Source organism: Crotalus tigris, unplaced genomic scaffold (assembly GCF_016545835.1).
Source record: "Crotalus tigris isolate CLP2741 ecotype Arizona unplaced genomic scaffold, ASM1654583v1 scf7180000017631.5181431, whole genome shotgun sequence".
Lineage (NCBI taxonomy): Eukaryota > Metazoa > Chordata > Lepidosauria > Squamata > Viperidae > Crotalus > Crotalus tigris.
In genome coordinates, this window is record NW_024096525.1 from 4,529,394 (window position 1) to 4,552,255 (window position 22,862).

The 22,862-nt window shown below is 39.3% G+C and overlaps 2 protein-coding genes across 4 annotated transcripts in view; one reads left to right on the plus strand and one right to left on the minus strand.

The window, feature by feature from the left end:
* The window catches only part of TRAPPC9 (trafficking protein particle complex 9), a 75,422-nt gene extending 61,480 nt beyond the window's left edge, over nucleotides 1-13,942 (minus strand). The window contains exons 1-3 of one of the 3 annotated variants that reach the window (XM_039334552.1): nucleotides 13,875-13,905; nucleotides 11,155-11,755; nucleotides 3,554-3,574 (exon numbers count right to left, since the gene is read on the minus strand). In XM_039334552.1, the coding sequence (XP_039190486.1) occupies nucleotides 3,554-3,574; nucleotides 11,155-11,738 (605 nt within the window). In that variant the 5' untranslated portion in view covers nucleotides 11,739-11,755; nucleotides 13,875-13,905. Of the gene's footprint in view, nucleotides 1-3,553; nucleotides 3,575-11,154; nucleotides 11,756-13,874 lie in introns of all 3 variants that reach the window. The other 2 variants (XM_039334551.1, XM_039334553.1) reach the window with 2 other exon arrangements.
* A 902-nt stretch (nucleotides 13,943-14,844) lies between these two features.
* Nucleotides 14,845-18,406, plus strand: CHRAC1 (chromatin accessibility complex subunit 1). The gene is made up of 3 exons (XM_039334554.1): nucleotides 14,845-15,036; nucleotides 16,935-17,061; nucleotides 17,710-18,406. The coding sequence occupies exons 1-3, from the start codon at nucleotides 14,890-14,892 to the stop codon at nucleotides 17,841-17,843; spliced, it is 408 nt and encodes a 135-aa protein (XP_039190488.1). The 5' UTR covers nucleotides 14,845-14,889; the 3' UTR covers nucleotides 17,844-18,406.
* The last annotated feature ends 4,456 nt before the right edge of the window (nucleotides 18,407-22,862 follow it).

Below are 22,862 nucleotides of genomic sequence, written 5' to 3' on the forward strand. Positions count from 1 at the left end.
CAAATATCTGGTTACCACCAGATAATCTATAAAGTAAATCTTAATTTAAAAAGCAGAGGTATGCCTGAATGAATCAAATTACCCTAGAGATCTTCTCAAAACTCTTTATTTATAGCTGAGTGTAAATGCTGAGCTGAGATTCCATCTGCTCAGCTAAAAGACCAGCTTGATCTAGTAGAATCTTTCCCAGTAATGTTTTTTTTTTCAACTTAGTTGTTGCTCTCATCTAATTTTTATCCTCCTTTCCACCCAGTGGATACCCATCTAGAATGAGAACTGGAATTTAATGTCCTATTTTTCTTCTTTCCTCATAATCCTATTGGTTTTGTTATTCTGATCAGCAATAGGGTAGATCAGGGGTAGGCAACTTTGGCTCTTTTATGACTCATGGACTTCAACTCCCAGAATTCCTGAGCCAGCATGGCTGGCTCAGGAATTCTGGGAGTTGAAGTCCACGAGTCATAAAAGAGCCAAGGTTGCCTACCCTTGGGGTAGATGAACAGTTACAGCAGTGATGAGTGCATCGTTGAGAGACTAGAGCAGGGGTCTTCAAACTTGGCCCTTTTATGACTTGTGGACTTCAACTCCCAGAATTCCTCAGCCAGGCACTGGCTGAGGAATTCTGGGAGTTGAAGTTCACAAGTCATAAAAGGGCCAAGTTTGAAGACCCCTGGACTAGAAAGACCAGGTTAGGGATAAGCCTATCTACATGATCTTTAGGAATCGAAAATGACACAACGGCATATTAATCCACCAATTCCTCTTCAATGTAAAATTTAAGGTGAACAAATAAATATGTACACGAACACACACATATTTTTGATACAGACAACTCCAATGTCTTTTTCAGCTGAAGGATGGTTTAAAAACATAATACAATATTATGTAATCATCATATAATAAAATATAATAAAAGCCAAGACCAAAAAGAGTGGACTGCAAAAAAAGGATTTTATTTGAATAAGCACTCAATAGTTACCTAAGCATGGTAAAGAAAAATTAACAAACAGGAGCAGAGAATTGAGGGTACATAAAAAGCACATTGGGTGAAATTCTTGTTGAATTCTTCTTCAAGATTAAAACAAAAAAACAAAAAAACACAGAACTAGAAAAACATGCAATGAGAAGAAATCAACTGGGTCCAAATGACAAAACAGTAGCTGGCAATTATACAAGTGAGTCTGAACCTTACCGTTTCCAGTTTCTTTGATTTATTTATTAGATTTGTTAGATTTTTTTTTCTCCTGCATCTATTATTTTATAAATAACTCAAAGCAGCAAAATGTATATTGCTTTCTCTTTCTATTTTCCCCACAACAACTCTTTGATGTGAGTTGGGCTCAGAGAGAGGGATTAAACCAAAATCACCAGGTTGTATAAATATTTATAGAAGTATATACGGAGAAGGTTAGATGAACAGAAGTATTAATGTAAGAGAAAATTAATCTTATTGTATACAATACAGAGAGGAAAATTTGGAGAGAGGAGTTGCTCGGACATTACCTCTGAATTGTATCTGAAGAGGGATGAAAGGGAAGAAAGGAGAGGAGAGAGAAAAGAGTAAAGGAGGGGAGAAGGAAGTAGGAAAGTTGGAGGAAAAGAGAAGTGGGGAGAAAGGGGAGGAGAGTGGTGAAGGAAAGAGAAGAGGAGAAGAAGAAGAGGGAAGTAGGGAAGAGAAGAAAGGGAGAAAGAAGGTAGAGAAGAAGGAGTGTGGATACAGTGAAAGGGGAAATGGGCTAGGAACACCAAAAGTCATGTGTATGTATTTATTTCATTTTATTAAAAGTATCTTATATATGAACGTTAAAAGAATGTATGTTAACATCTGATAAATACCACGGTACATGTATGGGGGAGAGTTTGGAAAAATAAAAAAAAATATTTAAAAAAAGAGAGAGGGATTAAAGCAAAATCACCAACCAATTGATGCCTAAACCAAGACTAGAAATCATAGTTCTCTGTTTCTAGGCCAGCACCTTAAGCACTACATCAACCTGGCTCTCTTTGCTTGTCAAACCAGAATTAGAAACTACATTTTGATGACAATTGCCAATATTTTTCAAGAAAATTATGAGTTGTGTTATGCCTACTCGAAAGGAATATGGGATAAGGACGCCTGTTCACTCCATAGCACAGGATGAGAGTGAGCAGGCTGGAACAAAACCCAATAAATTGAAGACAAAGATTCAGGACTTGAATTATTACAAGGAATTCATCTTTTACCCACATGTGAAAGAGAAGCCAAAATCCCACCAAATTCTAAGAAATACAGGTCAAAAGATAATATCCCATGAGTAATAGGGATTTACTCGGGAATTATCTACCATTCATGAAAGTATACATCTTGAATACATGCAAAGCCAATGCTGTGAGCAGCTCTTTTTTATGGAAACAGTGTCTAAAATTCTAGACAAACCAACGACCCAATATTTAGGGCCGTGATTTTATCTGATGCTTTATCTTCTATGTATGAAAAGCCAAGCTTCTGAATCAGCTGTGAGCTATTGATTTTCTGCATTACTGGCACGGTTAGTAGCTTGCTATACACAAGCTTACCATAAAAAAAAAAAATCAGTAAAGTGCAAAGAGATGAAGGCAAATGCAAACCCAAAATTAACTCCCATTGTTTGGCATTACATCTGAACCAGCCAAGTACGACGGTGCATTTTGTATCCTGCAAGGGATATGAAATTGTTCTCCATACATAGAAGTATAATCACAAATTCCAATGCAGCCATTTCCTTAATGGACTGATGTGATCTTTTACAATAGCCAGAAATGTTTAATATGTATCAATCATTCCTAAACTGGAATGAACGATAAGTATTAAATTGAACAATCAGGAAGTCATTAAACATCATTGCATCTTCCAAGAAAAAAAAAGGCATGCAAAAATGAATTAGTGAAGATCTGTATGTCAAAAATTACAAAACAAATGCCCACTCAATTCAAGGTAAGATCACATGCTTAGCTAAATGACTGACAACTGTAACATCACTCAGGCTTCTGAAAGCCAGCAACAGTTACTCTAGGCCAGGGGTAGGCAACCTTGGCTCTTTTATGACTCGTGGATTTCAACTCCTAGAATTCCTGAGCCAGCCAAGCTGGCTCAGGAATTCTGGGAGTTGAAGTCCACGAGTCATAAAAGAGCCAAGGTTGTCTACCCCTGCTCTAGGCTGAAGTAATCTTTTCAGTTTGAAAGTAAACAAGCGGAAACTTAACATTTGTTGTAAAATTTGAAACCAAGAAACAAAATAAATGCAAAACCAGCAAGTATCAAAAGATACATTACTTTACTACAACATTTTAATCTCCAACTCAACAAGGCAAATATGTGAAGAAAAGTACTGTCAAAAACCTTTGACGAATGTCAAAAGAATGAGAAGCACAATGGAAATTCAGGCAGCAGCAATCAATTGCCATTTAAATAAAAATTGCCGTATTATAGGAAGGCACACAAATGCAACATTACATTGTTCAGTAGTGGCAAAATAAGAAGGCAGCATACAAAAACTAGCCAGTTTTAAACAATACAATGTGATCAAAGGCCTACCTTTTGAGACCCAAAAACACACTCACAGGGCAGTATGAGAGGAAAAAAAAACAAGAAAGAAGAAAAGAAGGAACAAAACAAAATTAGAGACATACAGGAATAGAAAAAAAATAAATAGCCACATATAGACAGATCTAACAAAGTTTATTTAATAACATATTACATTAAATCGTGTCCCGAGTATGATATTCAATTATTTTTCATCATGATGTGGAGAGTAGAAAGCAATGACTGGTGCTGTATCACGTTATGTTTCCAACATTATTAATGATTAGTATGCCATCTCATAAAAGCTAGATAAATAATAATAATTCCCTTCGCACTCTAACAGGTGGTATGTGTCTTCCTCAATCTCAGGTCTCCAACAGGTCCTCAGGCCTGCGAGTTTGAGGTTTCTATGCAGTATCTTAGCTGTTCTTTGTACTGGATAGAGAGCTACGATGTCATTCCTGGGATCTGTTGGAACCACTCTCCCTGCTTAGGAAGGAAAGCCCCGAATGCTCCTATCACCATTGGAATTAATCAAGGAGAGAAGCAACCTAGAACTAAGGAGAAACTTCCTGACAGTGAGAACAATTAATCAGTGGAACAGCCTGCCTCTAGAAATGTGAATGCTCCAACACTGGAAGTTTTTAAAAAGAGACTGGACAGCCGTTTGTCCGAAATGGTGTAGGGTTTCCTGCCTGAGCAGGGGGTTGGACTAGATGACCTCCATGGTCCCTTCCAACTTTACTACTATTACTACTTTGGCCTTGGCTTTTCCACATCTGCTCTAGTTCTCCTTCAGGTCCTGGTATTTCTCCAGCTTCTCATACTCCTTCTTCATGTTCCTGTCACTTAACACTGCTACCTCGATCTCTACCATTGTTTTCTGGTTCTTGTCTACGACCACAATGCCTGTTGATTGGGCAGTACCTGCCTGTCAGTCTGGATCTGGAAGTCCCATAGGATCTTAGCTTTCTTATTCCCCACAATCCCAAAGGTTGTTTTTTTCAAAAGATGATGTTTTGCTTCTCAGCCAAGAAGCTCCTTCAGTTCTTCAGCTTCTTGGATGAGAAGTAAAACGTCTTCAAGGGAAAAAAAACAAAGTCCAGTTGCCTTTTGAAAAAGCACCTTTGGGACAACCATCACCTGGATGACTGGGAATCTGCACAGATATTCCCCACAATGCTTTGTGGGATCTCCCATCTAAACTTAGAAAGGCATGGCCTGTGTTTCTGTACACAATACCAGTTAGTTGGTTGTGATGTTCAGTATACACTGTTCCTGCTGCATCTTACACCGTCACTATGTGTTGGACTGTCTCTGAGGCCTCTCTGCATAGCCTGCAGCTTGGGTCCTGTCTAGTGTGGTAGACCCTGCTTCTATGGATCTGGAGCTTAGTGCTTGTGCTGCTATTAGGGACCTTGAGGTAATCGAGTCCAACCTCCTGCTCAGGCAGGAACCCTACACCATTTCAGAAAATGGCTGTTCAGTCTCTTCTTAAAAACTTCCAGTGTTGGAGCATTCACCACTTCTGGAGGCAGGTTGTTCCACTGGTTAATTGTTCTGTCAGGAAGTTTCTCCTTAATTCTAGGTTGCTTCTCTCCTTGATCAGTTTCCATCCATTGCTTTTCGTCCTGCCTTCAGGCGCCTTGGAGAATAGCTTGACTCCCTCTTCCTTGGGGCAGCCCCTGAGATATTGGAACACTGCTATCATGTCCCCCCTCGTCCTTCTCTTCGTTAAACTAGACATACCCAATTCCAGCAACCGTTCCTTATATGTTTTAGCCTCCAGTCCCCTAATCAGCTTTGTTGCTCTTCTCTGTACTCTTTCTAAAGTCTCAGCATCTTATTATATATATATATATATATATATATATATATATATATATTTAGGTTGCTAACAAAGAATAAAGAGAGAATGGTATAGCTATTTCGAGTTCCTTTAACTCTCTTCAGCCAAACTTACTCTTCTGAGATTCGAACCTGGGCTATCTGCATGTTAGGCAGATGTTATAACCTCTAAGCCACAGGCTCTCCTCACTTTGTCAGCTGTATCAGGAGAGAGACAGGGGGAGGGGATTTTTACCTTGAATGAACACCCTGTCAGCCCAAATATGAGAGAAAGAAATCTTCTTTCTTTTCTTTTCTTTTGCCTGTATCAGCTCAATCTAGAGCCATCTACAAGCAGCAGTCGCCAACTGCGACATCATTTTTACATTTTTAGGTTGCTAACAAAGAATAAAGAGAGAATGGTATAGCTATTTCGAGTTCCTTTAACTCTCTTCAGCCAAACTTACTCTTCTGAGATTCGAACCTGGGCTATCTGCATGTTAGGCAGATGTTATAACCTCTAAGCCACAGGCTCTCCTCACTTTGTCAGCTGTATATTATATTATATTATATTATATTATATTATATTATATTATATTATATTATATTATAATCTTATCTTATCTTATCTTATCTTATATTATTATATTATATTATCTTATCTTATCATCTCATCTCATCTCATCTCATCTCATCTCATCTCATCTCATATTATATTATATTATATTATCTTTATTATATTATCTTATCTTATCTTATCTTATCTTATCTTATCATCTTATCTTATCTTATCTTATCTTATATTATATTATATTTATTATATTATATTATATTATATTATATTATATTATATTATATTATATTATTTCTCAACATGCACACACCCAGGAGTCATTCTTTTATCTTTAGCATTATTTCATATATATATATATATATATACATAAAAAGTGGAAAATAGAAAAATTATCTAATTTCCATTACAGTAATTAAGAAAATAAGAGCTAGAGTAAAGCTTCCAAATTAAGAATGTTGGTACAGTCAATGACATGGTGGTAACGATTCAATTCTCACACTAGTGCTGAGCATAAATTAAATTGCATCTTTTGGGTGTTCGTGTTTCCTAGAAATGAACAAAATCCCCACCTTTGCTTTTCTTTAGAAATGTGATTAAAACTCTTGCTAGGTCATTTAATCTATTCTGGAAGCAACTTTGTAGAATTGTTAAGAATGATTTATCTATGAATGATGATATAGTATATTCACCAAAAAATGTACAATGCATTCTTAGCGGTCTGAACAGAAAAGAAACAGTGGCAAGTTAAAAAATTTCTACTTCAGCACCATGGACAGCGGGATACCAAGAAATGCTTAAAAATGATGCACACACCAATATCAATCACATCATAACACTGCTTTCAAAAGCCCCACTGATTTCAAAATATTTATTTTGAAATATGGAAGAATACTGTTGGAGAGGTGGGATCTAGAGTGAAATCCTTACAGAACTAATTTTATTGTTGTTTGTATTCAAGGCAGTATCATCAATAGGAGCATACCTTTGAAATGAGAAAGAAAAGCGCATTGATCAGAAAGCATAAATTTCAGAATATTTGTAGAATTAGGCTCAGCTTCAAATTTCTGAGTTTCTGAGCAGGAACTGCAAGCATAAACAATAGGGTTCTGGATTCAAAGGGATAAGAACACTTAGAAGCCTACGAGGGGCACACAACTATCAGGAAACCAATGTTTAAACCAAACATAGAGGGAAATTGCATGATCCTAAGAAAAGACAAAGCTGCTTTTGAGAGCCACTGCTTTACTACCATGCGTACACCCATCTATTTTGTTGTCCTCAAATTCAAAGTACAGACCAAATAAATAAATAAATAAATAGACGGGATATGCGCATATTCACACATATTGAAAAGAGAACTCTTAGAATTGTAACTATTTTAAAAGAAAATTCTGCAAAGAAATACAGTTTCTTAAAGTTTATCAAGATCTTGGATCAAAACAGACAAATTAACCAGAGTTACACACTGAAGTTAAAAAAAAAAAAAAAGCACAGTTGCACATAGCTACTGCATAATTAACGTTATAGCTGCATTTTATTTCTATTTCTATCACAACAGCCTCAGCTCCAACTTTTCTCAGTGGTTAGATCCTTTCCACAGAAGCTAAGCAAGCATTCTGCCTTTAGGATAAGCTCTCAAAAGCCGCTTGCTCTGTAGTTGTGCTAGCACTGTAGTAAACAGAAACAAACTGAATCTATACAGGGCTACTAAACTTCGGCAAACATAGAATACTTCCATAATATCCTTATCTGCAGGGAAGAACATATTCATTATATGAATGACATTTAATGCTCAAAATAATGTAATTTATTTTTGACTGAGTGTAATGGGCAACCAATCAAGAAAGAAAGAAACCAATCAAGGTAATCAAAGTAGAGAGGATGGGTTAGCATATTAGAAAATGGCAAATTATATTATGGTTTAATAGTACGACTGACCTGCTCACTGCAAACTGTGTAGATCTAGTACTTATTTGTATGCATAACATTTTAATCACATCTAACGATATAAATTTACCAAAGGATGCTTCTCATCCTACTTATACAAAGCATTCCATTAGACAGATTGCAAACCCTTGGTAATGTGGGAATAATTTCACATATTTCACATATTCCAATCAAAAAAATATCATTACTTTTTGAGCCGAAGAGCATTGCCAGCACTCTGCTTTTATTTTCTGCATGTATCACCATAATATGCATTATTCAGTATCAATATTCTGATACAAAATAATTATAGCCACTTTCTCCTACTATTAAGGAAATGTATTTTCCCAATACATTAATCAGCAAACTGCACAAAAAAATAAGATATTGAACTAGCTTTGAATTGCTGAGTAAGAGCACTAAATAATCTGATTTTAAGCAAGCTAATTTGGCACGATTCCCCAACTATAAATTTATATCCTCATTCAAAAGTTATAAATTACTTAAATAATCCTCCGTTTTTGCTCACTGAAATAACAGTTGAAATTGCAATACTTAAATCATTCCATGTTAATAATAGTAAGAATCACTTCCAGGCCAATAGGTACAAATTAAATTGTACTGTAAATGAAAAAGAGATGAGCTTCTGAAATGTTAATCTATCCATAAATGAAAGTACTTATTTGGGGAAGAAGCTGCCTAGCAGAAAGAATGTGTGTGTTTACACTGCTGCTGTATTCTTCACCAAGCAAGTCTTTTTTTCTCTCTCTCATAACTTTTGGACTTACTTTAAAATAAATCATAAAACATGTGGATGGTGTGATCTGTTTAGACATCGTACAGCTGAACTTTCAAAACTCTTTAACAAAGTTCCTCACAAGCAAAATTAAGAATCATGACTGAGAAGCCTGTATTCAAATTGGGTGTCTCTTCTCTTTTCCTTCAATTCTTGTATCGTACAACAAGCAATTTGGTCAGGTCTCTTAATATTCAATAATAATAATAATAATAATAATAATAATAATAATAATATATTATGGATCATCGCACAGTCAGCCAGATGTTCAGACTGGATTTGACATTTTGTCTGCCTATCGAGTCCTTACCCAGGACCTGGGATAGGCAGATGTGGATGTTTGATGGTATTACAGGTATTGTCGCAGGATGGAAGCAGTTCCTAGTAAAGCCACCTTTTGCAACTGACTAATAGCGAATTTGTCAATGCCAATGGTGTTCAAGTGGTGCTCCAGTTGTTTTGGGATTGCACCCAAAGAGCCTATTACTACCCTTGCTTGCTTTTGCCATAGTCTTTCTATTTCTATTTGTAGGTCTTTGTATTTTGTTATCTTCTCCAGCTCTTTCTCTTCTATTCTGCTATCTCCAGGCACTGCCACGTCCACTATCCAGACTTTTTTGTCTTTCTTATCGACAATTGTTAAGTCTGGGGTGTTATGTTGCAGGTGCTTGTCTGTTTGAATTCTGAAGTCCCAGAGCAGTTTAATTTTATCATTTTCTATGACTTTCTCTATTTTATGATCCCACCAGTTTCTGCTTATAGGCAAATGATATTTCTTGCAGATCTTCCAACGTACCATTGTTGCTACTTTGTCATGCCGCTGCTTGTAGTCAGTCTGTGCAATCTTCTTGCAACAGCTTACCAGGTGGTCCACTGTTTCTTCAGCTTCTTTGCATAGGCGGCACCTACTGTCTGTTGCTGTCTTCTCAATTTTGTCTTTATATGCATTTGTCCTTGAGGCTTGGTCTTGTGCAGCCAGAATTAATCCCTCGGTCTATTTCTTCAATTTTCCTGCTCTTAGCCATTGCCAGGTCTTGTTAATATCTGCTTTCCCAGCTATTTTTTTAATGTATTATTATTATTATTATTATTATTATTATTATTATTTCAATTTGTATGGCCAACCATCTCATCTAAGCAATTCTGGGCAGCTCACAAAAATTAAAACAATTTAAAAACCAGTGTAAAAAAAAAATGGTGAAAAGAAGGCATCCACCAAGTTCAAATGTGTTTCCTACGTAATATATTTCACCAAAAATAAATTGATTTACCAAGAATTAGTAGGGTCATTATCAAAGTTGCCAAATTGTCTGAAAACCTTTACAAATCTGTGTTCAGCTTTAGTCAGTGGACCGGTAAAGGTACCCCATGTCTATATTACCACTTGATTAAAATATGACAATGATTCTGCACAAGACTGCCTCAGGAACTATAATTGGGGTCCAGAATACAGTGGCCTGCATGCTTACTGGCATCTTGTGCTGGGATCATGTAACATCTGTTCTCAGTACCCTGCATTGGGTTTCTGGGAACAATTTTAAAATGTAGGTTTTGACCCAGAAAGTTATTTTTTGACTTGGCATCTGGGTCCCTGCTAGACTCCCTATTTCAATTATAGTTGGACATTATTTGTATTTTCTCCCATTTCCAAGAAATGAACAGAGCTGAAATCAGAAGGTGCTGCTTCACCATAGCAATGCCAGAGTACTGGAATAGTCTCCCAATGAGGACCACAATAGCCTTCTCTTTTTTTATTTTCTGAAAGATGTTAAAAATAGTCTTTGGTGTTTCGTGGAGCTTCGTGGTTTGTTCCCAACACTACTTGCTGGCATTTCATTACCTGCTAAGGTAACATCATCAGTGCCTGTGTGGTAATGAGACTGGCAGATAAACAAGAGCTTACCGACAGTCACATGATCATGAGAGGGATGGCATATAAATTTAATAAATAAACAAAGCTCCACAAGGCCTCAGTGGGCATCAAGGCCTCCACAATTTAACATTAGCTACATATATCCTTTCCAGCAGCACTGATGTTGCCTACTTGAATAATGAAACATCTGCAAGAAAAAAGGCAAGCTCAAAGAGTACCAAGGACCCCACAGTTTGACCCTTACAAATATTCCATCAGTACATTATTATTTATCCATTTTTTTTTTGTCCTGTTTATTTTTAAGTATTTTATTTTGGTTACAATGTGCTTTCAGTTTGGGGTTTTATGATTCACGTTTTCACTTTTTGCTATATCATGTAGACTGCAAAGTCTTGATGACTGCAGTTGGATAGAAGTGTGAATAAATGTAATCTGAGAATGAACATACTGAAAATGTTGGAAAACTTTAATTAATTACTGATAGCATACGAATATTACAAATTCTTTTTTTTAAAAAAAAAAATTACACCAGCTCTTCCAGGAATAATATTTTCTCCTCTCCATATCTGGGGACAAATAATTTTTAGAAGCTTTGTACGTAAACTGAATTTACTTACCTACTGTCTGTATCCAGGCCAACAAAATCTTTTTTTTCAAAAGGAACACACAGAAGTGGGATCTTATCTCCAGACTTATCGATGGCTCTGTCAAGACGCTTGGAGTCCAAGACAATGAAAAGAGATTCAATGAAGTCTTCTATTCTCTTTTCCACGTTTTCACATTCATCGTAACTAGGATAAAATGCCACGTCCGTACGGGTTTGCTCTGCAATTTCTCCCTGAAGCCCAAAGACAAACAGCCGGGAATCGTAAAGGGTTGAGCCATAAATTTCCTTTTGAAGGTGGAATTTTTCAAAAGTTTGAGGCCAGTCTTTTCCAGAGGAACAATCCGTGATGGTTATTAATCCCACAACTTTGCGATGCGTCTGAAAATCTCCCCATTCGTTGTTTTCTGGTGGGTAATGATGTCTGTAGCGGATATAAAGAACTCGCTGAGAGTCACGGACATTGATCTGACTCACAGTTGAGATTCGTTTGTAGATCTTAAAAAAGCTCTCTTCAGGAACAATCCCATCTGGCTGGACCACGACTAGTAAAGTTTGATGATCTTCCGCACACTGCATGTAGTCCGGGATGCTCATTTTGCAACTTAAGTATGCTAATGCAAACACAATAAAGCACAGAAGGAATAAAACTTAATAAAACAGAGAAGGAAAAATGTACAGCATTTCTCTACTTAAGAAGTATTCGTTTTACGAGTGATGCCTTTCTGAAATATTAGACCTATTATCTAAAATCATAAAAAACCTCGAATTTGAATAATAATTGATAATTTGAATAAATTATTGGTGATGACAAATCTAGACAGCATACTAAAAAGCAAAGACATCACCCTGTCAACAAAAGTACGTATAGTCAAGGCCATGGTTTTCTCAGTTGCAATGTATGGCTGTGAAAGTTGGACCATAAGAAAGGCTGAGCACCAAAGAATTGAGGCCTTCGAACTACGGTGCTGGAGAAGACTCCTGCAAGTCCCTTGGACTGCAAGGCGTTCAAACCGGTCAGTCCTAGAGGAGATCAACCCCGACTACTCTTTAGAAGGCCAGATCCTGAAGTTGAAACTCAAGTACTTTGGCCACCTAATGAGAAGGAAGGACTCACTGGAGAAGAGCCTGATGCTGGGAAAGATGGAGGGCAAGAGAAGAAGGGGACAACAGAGAAGGAGGTGGCTGGATGGAGTCACTGAAGCAGTAGGCGTGAGCTTAAATGGACTCCAGAAGATGGTAGAGGACAGGAAGGCCTGGAGGAACGTTGTTCATGGGGTCGACTTCACAATTAACAACGACAACACCAAATTAGAAAGAGGTATCTTCCAGAAACAGGTACAGGAGGAGAAGTGGTACAGGGCAGCCTTCTGAAGGAGCCTGAACAGTAAACATGAGCTTGCCTCTGGGAAGATGAAGCATGGACTTTATGAAAGAACAGCTGGACCTTTTTCCTTCCCACCCAAAACCAGAAACACTGCCTTGCCTCAAATCCTTCTTTTAGGTCCCCAAAATGAACGTCCCAACCGGGCTTTGTCCACCCACGGATGTGTACAGGTAGCCCTTGAGTTACGACAACGGAGCCCAAAATGTATGTTGTTAAGTGAAACATTTGGTAATGGGAGTTTGCCCCGTTTTATGACTTTTCTTGCCACAGTTGTTAAGTGAATCGTCGTATTTAAATAAGTAACATGGTTGTTAAGCGGCTTCCCCGCTGACTTTGCTTGTCAAAAGGTCGCAAAAGCGGATCACGCGACCCCCGGGACACTGCTACCGCTATATATATCTGAACCAGTTGCCCAGCGTCCAAATTCTGATCACGCGACCGTAGGAATACTGCCACGGTGATAACTATGAAAAACAGTCCCTTTTTTTCAGACCCGCGGTTAACTTTGACCGGTCACTAAACGAACTGCTGTAAGCCGAGGACTGCCTGCATTTAATTAAAGAGACGTCAGGCATAAGGCAAAAGGGCAAGTCAGGCCTTGAGGGCACACAGGTCACCACAATAAAAGCAAGGCGTGGACTCCAAGGCATCAAAGAGAGAAGAGGTGGCGCAGCAGTTAGAGTGCAGTTCTGCAGGCCACTTTAGCTGACTGTGTTCAGCAGGTCAGCGGTTCAAATCTCACCGGCTCGAGGTTGACTCAACCTTCCAGCCTTTCAGGGTAGGTAAAATGAGGACCCAGATTGTTGGGGGGCAATGTAAATATATATATATATATATACATTGCTTACTGGTGTACACGGCTTAGAGAGTGCTTGCACTTAAAGCGGTATATAAGTCTCATAAATAAATAAATAATAAATAAATAAGAGGCCCACTTTGCACAACCCATCAGTAAAATGTATGTTTTGGGCTTCAGCCTCCATCCTCTCTGGCTCCTGGCCTGCGTCTGAGGCCTGGCCCCAAACATCTGGAAGACACCCCACCCCCAGGCTGCCCTGGGCCCAGACTGTAGGCCAGGCTCCCCCCCCCCCAATCTGGCTCCCAGGGAGCGTGCTTGGACTACCACAACTCCCATCATCCCGAGAGGAACTGGGCACTGGAATCCAAACATGCGTGGAAAGTGCCGGAAGGAAGAGGGGGGTAATTTCGGAGCTTCAACCCCTCCCCCCCCCAGCCAAGGGAAGAGACGGCTCGGCTCTCCCCCTCCCCATCCCGGCCCCGGCTCCCTCCAGCGTCCCCGGCCCTCGCCCGCCCGGCCGGCCCACTCAGGGGCTCCAGCGGCTCACCCACCACTGCCGGGTCGACGTAATAGCTCCGCCTCCTCCGCTTCTGTCGCTCGCTCCAGACGGAAGGCGGGGCGGGCGGGCGGGCGACGGCTCACTGCGCAGGCGCCAACCCTCGAGTTCTCGCGGGTCGGGACGCGCATGCGCACCTAGCTCCTAAGCAAGGCTTTGAACGGTCGCCATGGCGACGGCGGGCGGTTGAGAGCGACCGTTAGATTCCAACGGTCGCTCTCCTGAGGGAGCGGGTCTTCCCCTCAGGATGCTTTTAGTACAGTGTTTCTCAACCTTGACCATTTTAAGGCATGTGGACTTCAACTCCCAGAATTCCACAGCCAGCACTGCTGGCTGTGGAATTCTGGGAGTTGAAGTCCACATGCCTTAAAATTGTCAAGGTTGAGAAACACTGTTTTAGTACAAAAGCTTGGAGAGGCCTGTTTGTACGTCTATTTTGTCTCACTTAGCGCCCAATGAGTTTTTTTTTTTCACTTCAGAGGTGCGACTTACACGCCCATCACCCACAGCCAGCGGCTCCCCACGGAACTGTCATAAGCATGAGGCGGGAAGATGGCCGGCAAACTACAACCGCCTGGCAACTGCATTCGTTTTAGCCTTAGTTAGGCTTTTCTTTAGCCTGGCGGGCGTTGGTTACAGGCCTGGATTAAGCCACGAAAGGGGGTTATGAAACGAGGCGCGCAGAGGCAAAGCTACCTCCCCCGCCTCGCTCTGGGACGCCCCCCCGCCGCGAACTTTGAGAGCGAACTGCCCTCTGGGACGCGTAGTCTTCCTTCTCGCAACGCTCCGATTGGTTCCTGTGAAAAGCCAACCGACGTTCTAGTCGCGCCATTACTCGCAATGCGCTCCTGGGACTCGTAGTTCTTGCTATCCCTGCCCCCGCGGCTCAGCGGCAGGCGGAAACTACAAGTCCCAAAAGGCGAGGCGGCGCTTCCAGCCGCGAGGCTCGGGAAAAGCGGGGGGGGGGGGAGAGAGAGCATATGTCCCTGATCTGAGGTAACTAAAGATGGCGTCGCGGTGGAGCGGAGCTTCTGGCGGGGGCGAGAACCGGTTGGTGTCGCTGCCTCTGTCGCGGACCCGGGTGATAATGAAGAGCTCGCCCGAAGTCTCGAGCATCAACCCGGATGCGATTTTCCTCACCGCCAAGGCCACGGTAGGGGCAGCCTTGTGGGAGCGAGGACGGTCCAGATGTGCCGGCTGGGAGGGAAGGGGGATTCGGGCCGCTGCACATCTGGAGGCCCCCATCTCCAGACTTGAAGGCGAAACAATTCACCGAGAAACGCTACTTTTACGACGTCTTCGCCTTAAGACAAGAAGCAACGGGGGGGGGGGAACTCGTCAAGGAGAGAAGCAACCTGGAATTAAGGAGGAGAAACTTCCTGACAGTGAGGACAATTGACCAGTGGAACGGCTTGCCACCAGAAGGTGTGGCTGCTCCAGCACTGGAGGCTTTTAAGAAGAGATTGGACAACCATTTGTCTGGAATGGTATAGGGCAGGGGTAGGCAACCTTTTATGACTCGTGGACTTCAATTCCCAGAATTCCTGAGCCAGCATCGCTCAGCATGGAAACCTCTCCCCTTCTCAGCATGGCTGACTCAGGAATTCTGGGAGTTGAAGTCCATGAGTCATAAAAGAGCCGAGGTTGCCTACCCCTGGTATAGGGGCTCCTGTATAGTATTAGTATTTGTATTTCTATAGTATTTGTATTAGTATAGTATTAGTTTAGAATAGTATAGTGCAGTGGTTCTCAATCTTTTTAATGCCGCGACCCCCAACCGGTCGTAAGTCGAAGACTACTCAACTGGTGCAGCACCGTTTGCAGAATGGGACTTTTGGCGGGCTCAGCAGGGCAGAGACAGCCTGGACAATTCCTATTGGCTTTTGAAAGCCAATAGAATTAGACTCTGTTCAAGAGAGTCTATTCTATTGGCTTTCAAAAGCCAATAGAATAAAAGGGAGTAGTACACCTAAGGGGAAAAAAATGGCAGACTGCGTTGTTTGGCGACCCCCGTGGAATGGTCGTTCGACCCCAAATGGGGTCCCGACCCACAGGTTGAGAACCACTGGTATAGTGAATATAGAAGAGAAGATAGCAGGGGTCCCCAACCTTGCCCACTTTATGACTTGTGGACTTCAACTCCCAGAAGTCCTCAGCCAGCATGAATTACACCAATATCAAGGAAATGGGGGAACAGAATCATTAAAGAGAGGATGCATTAGGAGGGACGTCATGAAATGTGAATGACCAAAATTAAAATAATTTTTAAATTACTCTAAATAAATGGAATTGTTGAATTGTCCCATGGCGAATTTGCAAAGCTGTCTTGAGGAATTCTGGGAGTTAAAGTCCACAAGTCGTAAAGTGGTCAAGGTTGGGAACCTCTGGAATATAGAACAGAATAAGAATCCTTTACATTAAAATGAAATTTCATTGCATTCAGCTCTCAAAGGGTCGCCACCTCCAATATACACTACGTAAATATGACAGAAATAAATACAGAATTATGCACATACCCACATATATTAGATGGCACAGAAAAACAACACAGTCTAGTTTGGATTATGTATACACATGCATGGCGAGAAAAACAAGTTTTGCGAGTTTACCGGACGGATTGTTTGAGCAGAGGGTTGGACTAAATGACCTCCAAGGTCCCTTCCAACTCCATTGTTCTGTTTTGTTTGTTTGTTTTGTTTTTGTCTGTGTGGACTGTAACTGGAATGGGACAAGTTGCCGTGTCCAAGTCGTCACAGGACAACTCGCTACGGGACAATTCAACCATTCAATTTAGTTAGAGTAGTTTAAAAATTATTTTAATTTTGGTCATTCACATTTCATGTTGTCCCTCCTTCTGCATCCTGTCTTTAATGATTCTGTTCCACCATTTCCTTGATATTGGTGCAATTCTTGCCCTGTGGCGCAAGTTGGCCAGGGCAGGTTGTTTTAGACCCGACTGCAACTCCCAGAATTCCCCAGTCAACAGTAATTAACCAACTATAGTCTGATCTCTGATATGTTTGAACTGTAAGTACGATCTTTTCCTTTTAGGAGCTATTTGTTCAGTACTTAGCTACTTACGCTTACAAGCATGGCAAGGGCAACGAGCACAAAACCCTAACATATACTGACCTGTCAGAAGCAGTAGAGAAGTCTGATACTTTCCAGTTCCTTGCAGGTCAGTCTTTACTTTGCTATTATTGTAACTGATATGAAATAATCCCTGAAATAGGGGAAAGGGGAGTGTGGAATTTTTCCATGTCATTCTTTTCAAACTTTTGGATTATATTTTTATTTATTAATGAATTGAGCAGGAAGAATCCCAACCCTTTCTCGTTTGTTTTGTTTTTTTAAAAAACAACCTATTTTAGGGGATATTTTGTTTCCTTATTGTTAAAACTATTGAGAATTGGAATTAGTTGCAAACCTCTGGTAGATCCTGCAAATAAATTAATGGTATGTTAGGCTCTCTTGGCAATTTCATCTCTCTTGTATCATAATTGTGTACCATTATCTTTTAATCTGACTCTAATAAAAATAAGATCATGAAAAATATATCTTCTCAACCTAAAACCTATCAAAGATGGCTACGCGAAAAATTGGGATGCCCAAATTGTGGCCCTGTCACAAAAAGCTCAAAAACCATTTTTATTTTTTTTATTGACTGATCGAATGTATATATGCCACTGATCTCACTCTGCAAACTCTAGAATTATTTCCATAGTTCAGTGGAAACCCTGGCAGTAGACAGTATAGGGTGCAAGTTAATTTTGTAGTGATAGAAAATACTCCGTAAACTAATGAAAAAGATATTTTTCTTTTCCAGATATTGTGCCCAAGAAAATCTTGGCAAGCAAATACCTAAAGATGCTTGAAAAAGAAAAAGAAGGAAAAGTGATAAAAGAGGAGGAGGAGGAGGAAGAGGAAGCAGAGGAAAGTGAGGCTGAAGGAGCATCTTGATAGCACAGCTTATTGATTTGTGACCTTCTTGTATGTGAGCACTCTTTAATGATTTGTGGTCAGCTGAATTGTCACATCCTTGAACCAGTGAACTTCCAGAGTTGAAATTGCCGTCTTGTGTACAATTACCCTGCAGAGTATGGCAAAGACTTCCAAGTGGGGCTGAACATATTTGCAGAAAAACCCTTGTTTCTCATCGTCAGCTTATAAACATAATATAGATGAGTGCTTATAATATACGAAAACATCGGGGTTAACCAAATCCTGTATTTTCTATACAGAATCATCTTCATTGCTCACATTGAGCAAATCTAAAAGCAGCTAATTCCCTTTACATGCCGATAGTAATGTTTCCTTTCAATGTAAGTTGGTTAAAAAAAAAAATAAGTCTAAAAGCGAACTGTTTATACGAATAGTTGTATATAAGCTACCCTAGGATCAATTTGGTGTTCAAATTGTCCATGTTGAAAAGAAAAAAATAATTTATTTTCAATGTCATCAGTTCCTATGCACAGTCATGTTACACCGACGTAAATAAAATCCTGCAGTTTTGCATGAATACACATATTGGGAATTTTTTTTTTTTAATTGAAAATTTTTTAAAAACTTTTACAAAGACAGAAAAAAAAACAATGACAACTACAATAAAAAAAAACAAAACAATACAACCCTCCCCCAACCCCTCCCAAATCACCCCCTCCCTCCCCCCCCGAGCTTCCCAGAGCAGAATATAGGCTTAATTAAAAGAAGTTAACAAAATTATAAGATAATTAAGAAGAAAATATATATGAATAAAGAATTATAAACCTTAAAAAGAAACAATATTTAAAAAAAACAAAGAAAAGAAAAAAAAGTAGAGTTTTTATACAAGTTAAAAAAAAGCTAAATGGTATTTTTTCATATCCAATTTAAATTCTATAAAATTTATCCATTTTTCCCATACAGCAAAAAATATTTAAAAAAAAAACAAAGAAAAGAAAAAAAGAGTTTTTATACAAGTTATAAAAAAGCTAAATGGTATTTTTTCATATCCAATTTAAATTGTATAAAATTTATCCATTTTTCCCATACAGCAAAAAATTTCTCTTGCATTTGCTCTTTTAAGAAAGCCGAAATCTTTGCCATTTCCGCAAAATAAGATACTTTAAAAAACCACTCTTGCAAAGTAGGCAAAGATTCCTTCTTCCAATATTGACCTACTAGCAGCCTTGCGGCTGTAATCAAATTCAACATCAATATAACCTCCTTAGCATCACAATCAGTAACAATACCAAGCAAAAACAATTGTGGAGTAAATTTTAACCTCTTTCTAAAAATTCTCTGAATGTTCCACCATATCTTAATCCAAAAAGCTTTTATATTTTTACACGACCACCAAATATGATAATAAGTGGCATCCAAACATCCACATCTCCAACATTTAGGCTGTAAGTCAGGATACATGAGAGACATCTTTTGTGGATCAAGGTGCCATCTATAAAACATTTTATAAAAATTCTCCCTTAAATTCTGGGCTTGTGTAAACTTAACATTTCTCACCCAGATAGTTTCCCAGGTATCCAGTAGAACTGGTTCACCAAAATTCTGCGCCCATTTGATCATACAATCTTTAATTAATTCTGATTCTGAATCCAGTTCCACTAGCACCCCATCAATTCTTTTAATATGAGTTTGTCTTTGATCCTTTACTTGCTTGAAAAGATTTTGATCTTCTCTAAGCAAACCTAAATTACGATCCATCTTCCATCTATCTAATAGTTGTCTATATTGAAACCAAGAATAAGTAATATTTTCATGTAACAAATCTTCCAAAGATTTTAACTGCCAATTTAGACCATCCCATCTAAGTAATTGTGTATAAGACACCGTATCCATTTTAACACCTCTCGTTATCCCCTCTATCGCATGCCAAGGTATGGCCCATAATGGTATTTTAAAATCACTTTTATAATATTTCCTCCAGACTCTAAGTAGAGAAATCCTTAAAATATGAGATTTAAAAACCCGATCCACTTTTTTATTAAATATTAAATAGGCATGCCAACCACATATTGGGAAATTTGAAGCAAAAAAAAAATCGGTGTGGATCCTTGTGTGGTTTGAGATGACATTTATACAGCAGAACACTTGAGTAAAAGAACACTTTTGGTATCAAAAGCACTTAACATTTCTTTCACCTACCAAACATATCAAGTGCGGCTTTGGTCAGGTAACGTAATTGAGATATATACTATCTTTCTGCACAGGCTTTGGTCAATTTGTGTATGTATGTGGATAGAGAGAAGAATGTTCCAACCAAATCAGTGCCCTTTCTGGAGTAGACACTGAACAGCGAGACAATAAAATTAATCCCTTTCTTTAGAAAGGGGGGGAAATTGATAGAAAAATATAATAAGATTCAAGATAAAAGATGTGAACTACGGCATGTGCTACCAGTGCTGCTGCCTTTTTGAAAAGGGGCTGGATAGATTTATGGAGGATAGATGCCGTCACACCTACTCCTGTAGCCCACATCAATTCTTCGAGGGAAAACCCTTTTAGCAGCACAACACACCCAAAAAAATCTTGCAACTTAAAATCAGCGGGTGTTTTTTCCCACCTAAGTTATATGACTCACAGCCCAGTTCCAGCCATTTCAGGCACTTCAGTTCCTGGACTTTAAACCACAACTGGGACATGAATTTCTGTTCCTAAGTATGGTGGCTCTTAACGTGAGCTGTGTCCAGCGTTAAGATCTTTTTTACCACAGTTGTTAAGTGAATCACTGAAGTTGTTAAATGAATCAAGTGACCCCAGAATACATGGCATTTGCCAGGCATCCGGATATTGATCGAGTGACTATGGGGATGCTGCAGTGGTGGTAAGTTAAGTTGTAAGTCACTTTCTTTCAGTGCCATTGTAAGTTTGGTCGCTAAATGAATAGTTGAAAATCAAGGACTCCCTGTAGTGTAAAATTATTGAATACTATTGTTGAGTCACGCAGAATTTTCCTTTCCAGTGATGGGTGACTGAACTGAATTACTTTACCACTGTATAATTTAGCTTTCATCAGGATGTTGACGGTTAAGTGGGGGGGGGGAGACTGCCTACCTTGAGCTCTTTGGATTATGACTGTCGTAGACACAGAAAATAATACTTTTGAATGTGTAAGTATGAGTAATTTATTGACATACTATGAGGCAGAAACAAAATTGACAACCATACAAAATAACTTTATAAAATATCGTTCACATGTTTCATCAAGATTTACAGCATTTTGAGCTTGTTACATGTCATGGTATGGAGGTAAAAAAAAAAAAAACACTAGGCTAAATCTTTAGTAGCACTTTATAGTATATATATACACACACATACACAAGGGGAAAAAAAAAACCAAAGAATAAGGTTAGTTTGTCATCTTATTGCAGAAGTAGTGCAAAGTTTGTTTTTTTTAACTAGCAAGCTGTAAAACAAACATGGAAAAAGGAGTCGCCCGAGCTTAAAAACAGGACAATAAGGTGTGGCGTTTCACAGTCTTTTTGAAGCTTCCTTCTCAAGATTGCTCCCCCCGCCTTCCCAAAATTCATTCCTCCGCGTTACGCAACCCATTTGGGGAATGCAGAAGTCCACATTAAGACAATTGGATCCACAGTGTATCTTGAGCAGCAGAACAGGTGCTGCTCAAGTTGGCTTTGCATACTAATTCCAAACATGGCACAGCTTTTGGTTTTAAGTGTGGCTCAGCTTCACAGCTAGGCTCGTCCTACTATAGTTGGATTGTTCGATCAATTCTTGGTCAAGGAATCGTTCTTAGAAATCAAACTTTGCTTTCCACCCATTGGAAAAAAACCCACCGCCCTTCTCCATTTCAATCATGGCAAACCACAGTTGTGCAAGTATATATATATGTAGGTCTTTGGTTATTCGGGTTTTCTCCCACGTCAAATTGGAAGTGTCTTGGCGACATTTCGATGAAGTCCCATTCGTCATCTTCAGGTTGGTGTTTTCGGCTTCGTGCTTCTAGGAAACACGAAACTGAAAACACCAGCCTGAAGATGACGAATGGGACTTCGTCAAAACGTCGCCAAGACACTTCCAATTTGACGCGGGAGAAAACCCGAATAACCAAAGACCTACATACATACATACGTATATATACATATATATACATATCAAAAGAGACCATATATTGCCTGTTTTACCGCCTTGGGATCCTTTTTCCTCAAATTTTATTGGGTTAAAAAAAAAACAGTTTACTACAACAGTCTAGTATGCAAGGCAGACTTGATATCGACGTTTGGACTAACACCAAGAAAAGATCAGAGTATCTCACCAAGCGAAGAGAGACCAATTCTAAAGTCTTCAGCCGAGTCAACAATACAAATTGATAAGCTAGGTAGCCAATAACAATACAACTAACAAAAGAACACCCCACCCCGCCCCCCATCCCCACCCAAAAGCTCTATGAAATAAAAGGAACAAAATGCAGCATTTTCAGGCTCGTGTTTCAATCTTGAGGTACCTGTAAGTCTTCTTACCTTCTGCCCAAAGTACTATGGTATATTAAAAAAACATTTCAAAATTCTTTTACCATAAGCCAATTTACAGGACATTACTGAAAAAGTGCATTGAGACTGATCGTGTATCTGCAGCATATGAAAAGGATGGTGTAAGTCTTTTATAAAATATAGCTTTTCTAATAAGAGACCCGTTGGGGCAGTTCTATAGCACATTTTTTTTTTCCTCGTTGTTTTGAGTCTTCCTGCAGCAAACCAAATAAACTCCTTAAAATGTTTGTTTGTTTCTTTCACCAATATGAAAATTAACCCTCTTTTAAAGGGAAAGATTTCCGTGCTGTATTGGTTTCGATTTATAAAGTCGAATTTCCATTTCAAAAAAAAAAAAAAGCCTATTACAACTCAGTCTCCCCCCAAAAGTACCAATATAAAAGGGTGTTCAATCGTTCAGAATGCCACTTTGATATTTTAATCCCCTTTCCTGACATAAACTCCATACCCCTTATTATATACAGGCATGTGT

Coding starts and splice junctions, on each gene's coding strand:
- CHRAC1 (XM_039334554.1), top strand. CDS start 14,890: ATGGCGTCGCGGTGGAGCGGAGCTTCTGGCGGGGGCGAGAACCGGTTG. Junction 15,037..16,934: donor TCCTCACCGCCAAGGCCACG/GTAGGGGCAGCC, acceptor TTTTCCTTTTAG/GAGCTATTTGTTCAGTACTT. Junction 17,062..17,709: donor TACTTTCCAGTTCCTTGCAG/GTCAGTCTTTAC, acceptor TTTCTTTTCCAG/ATATTGTGCCCAAGAAAATC.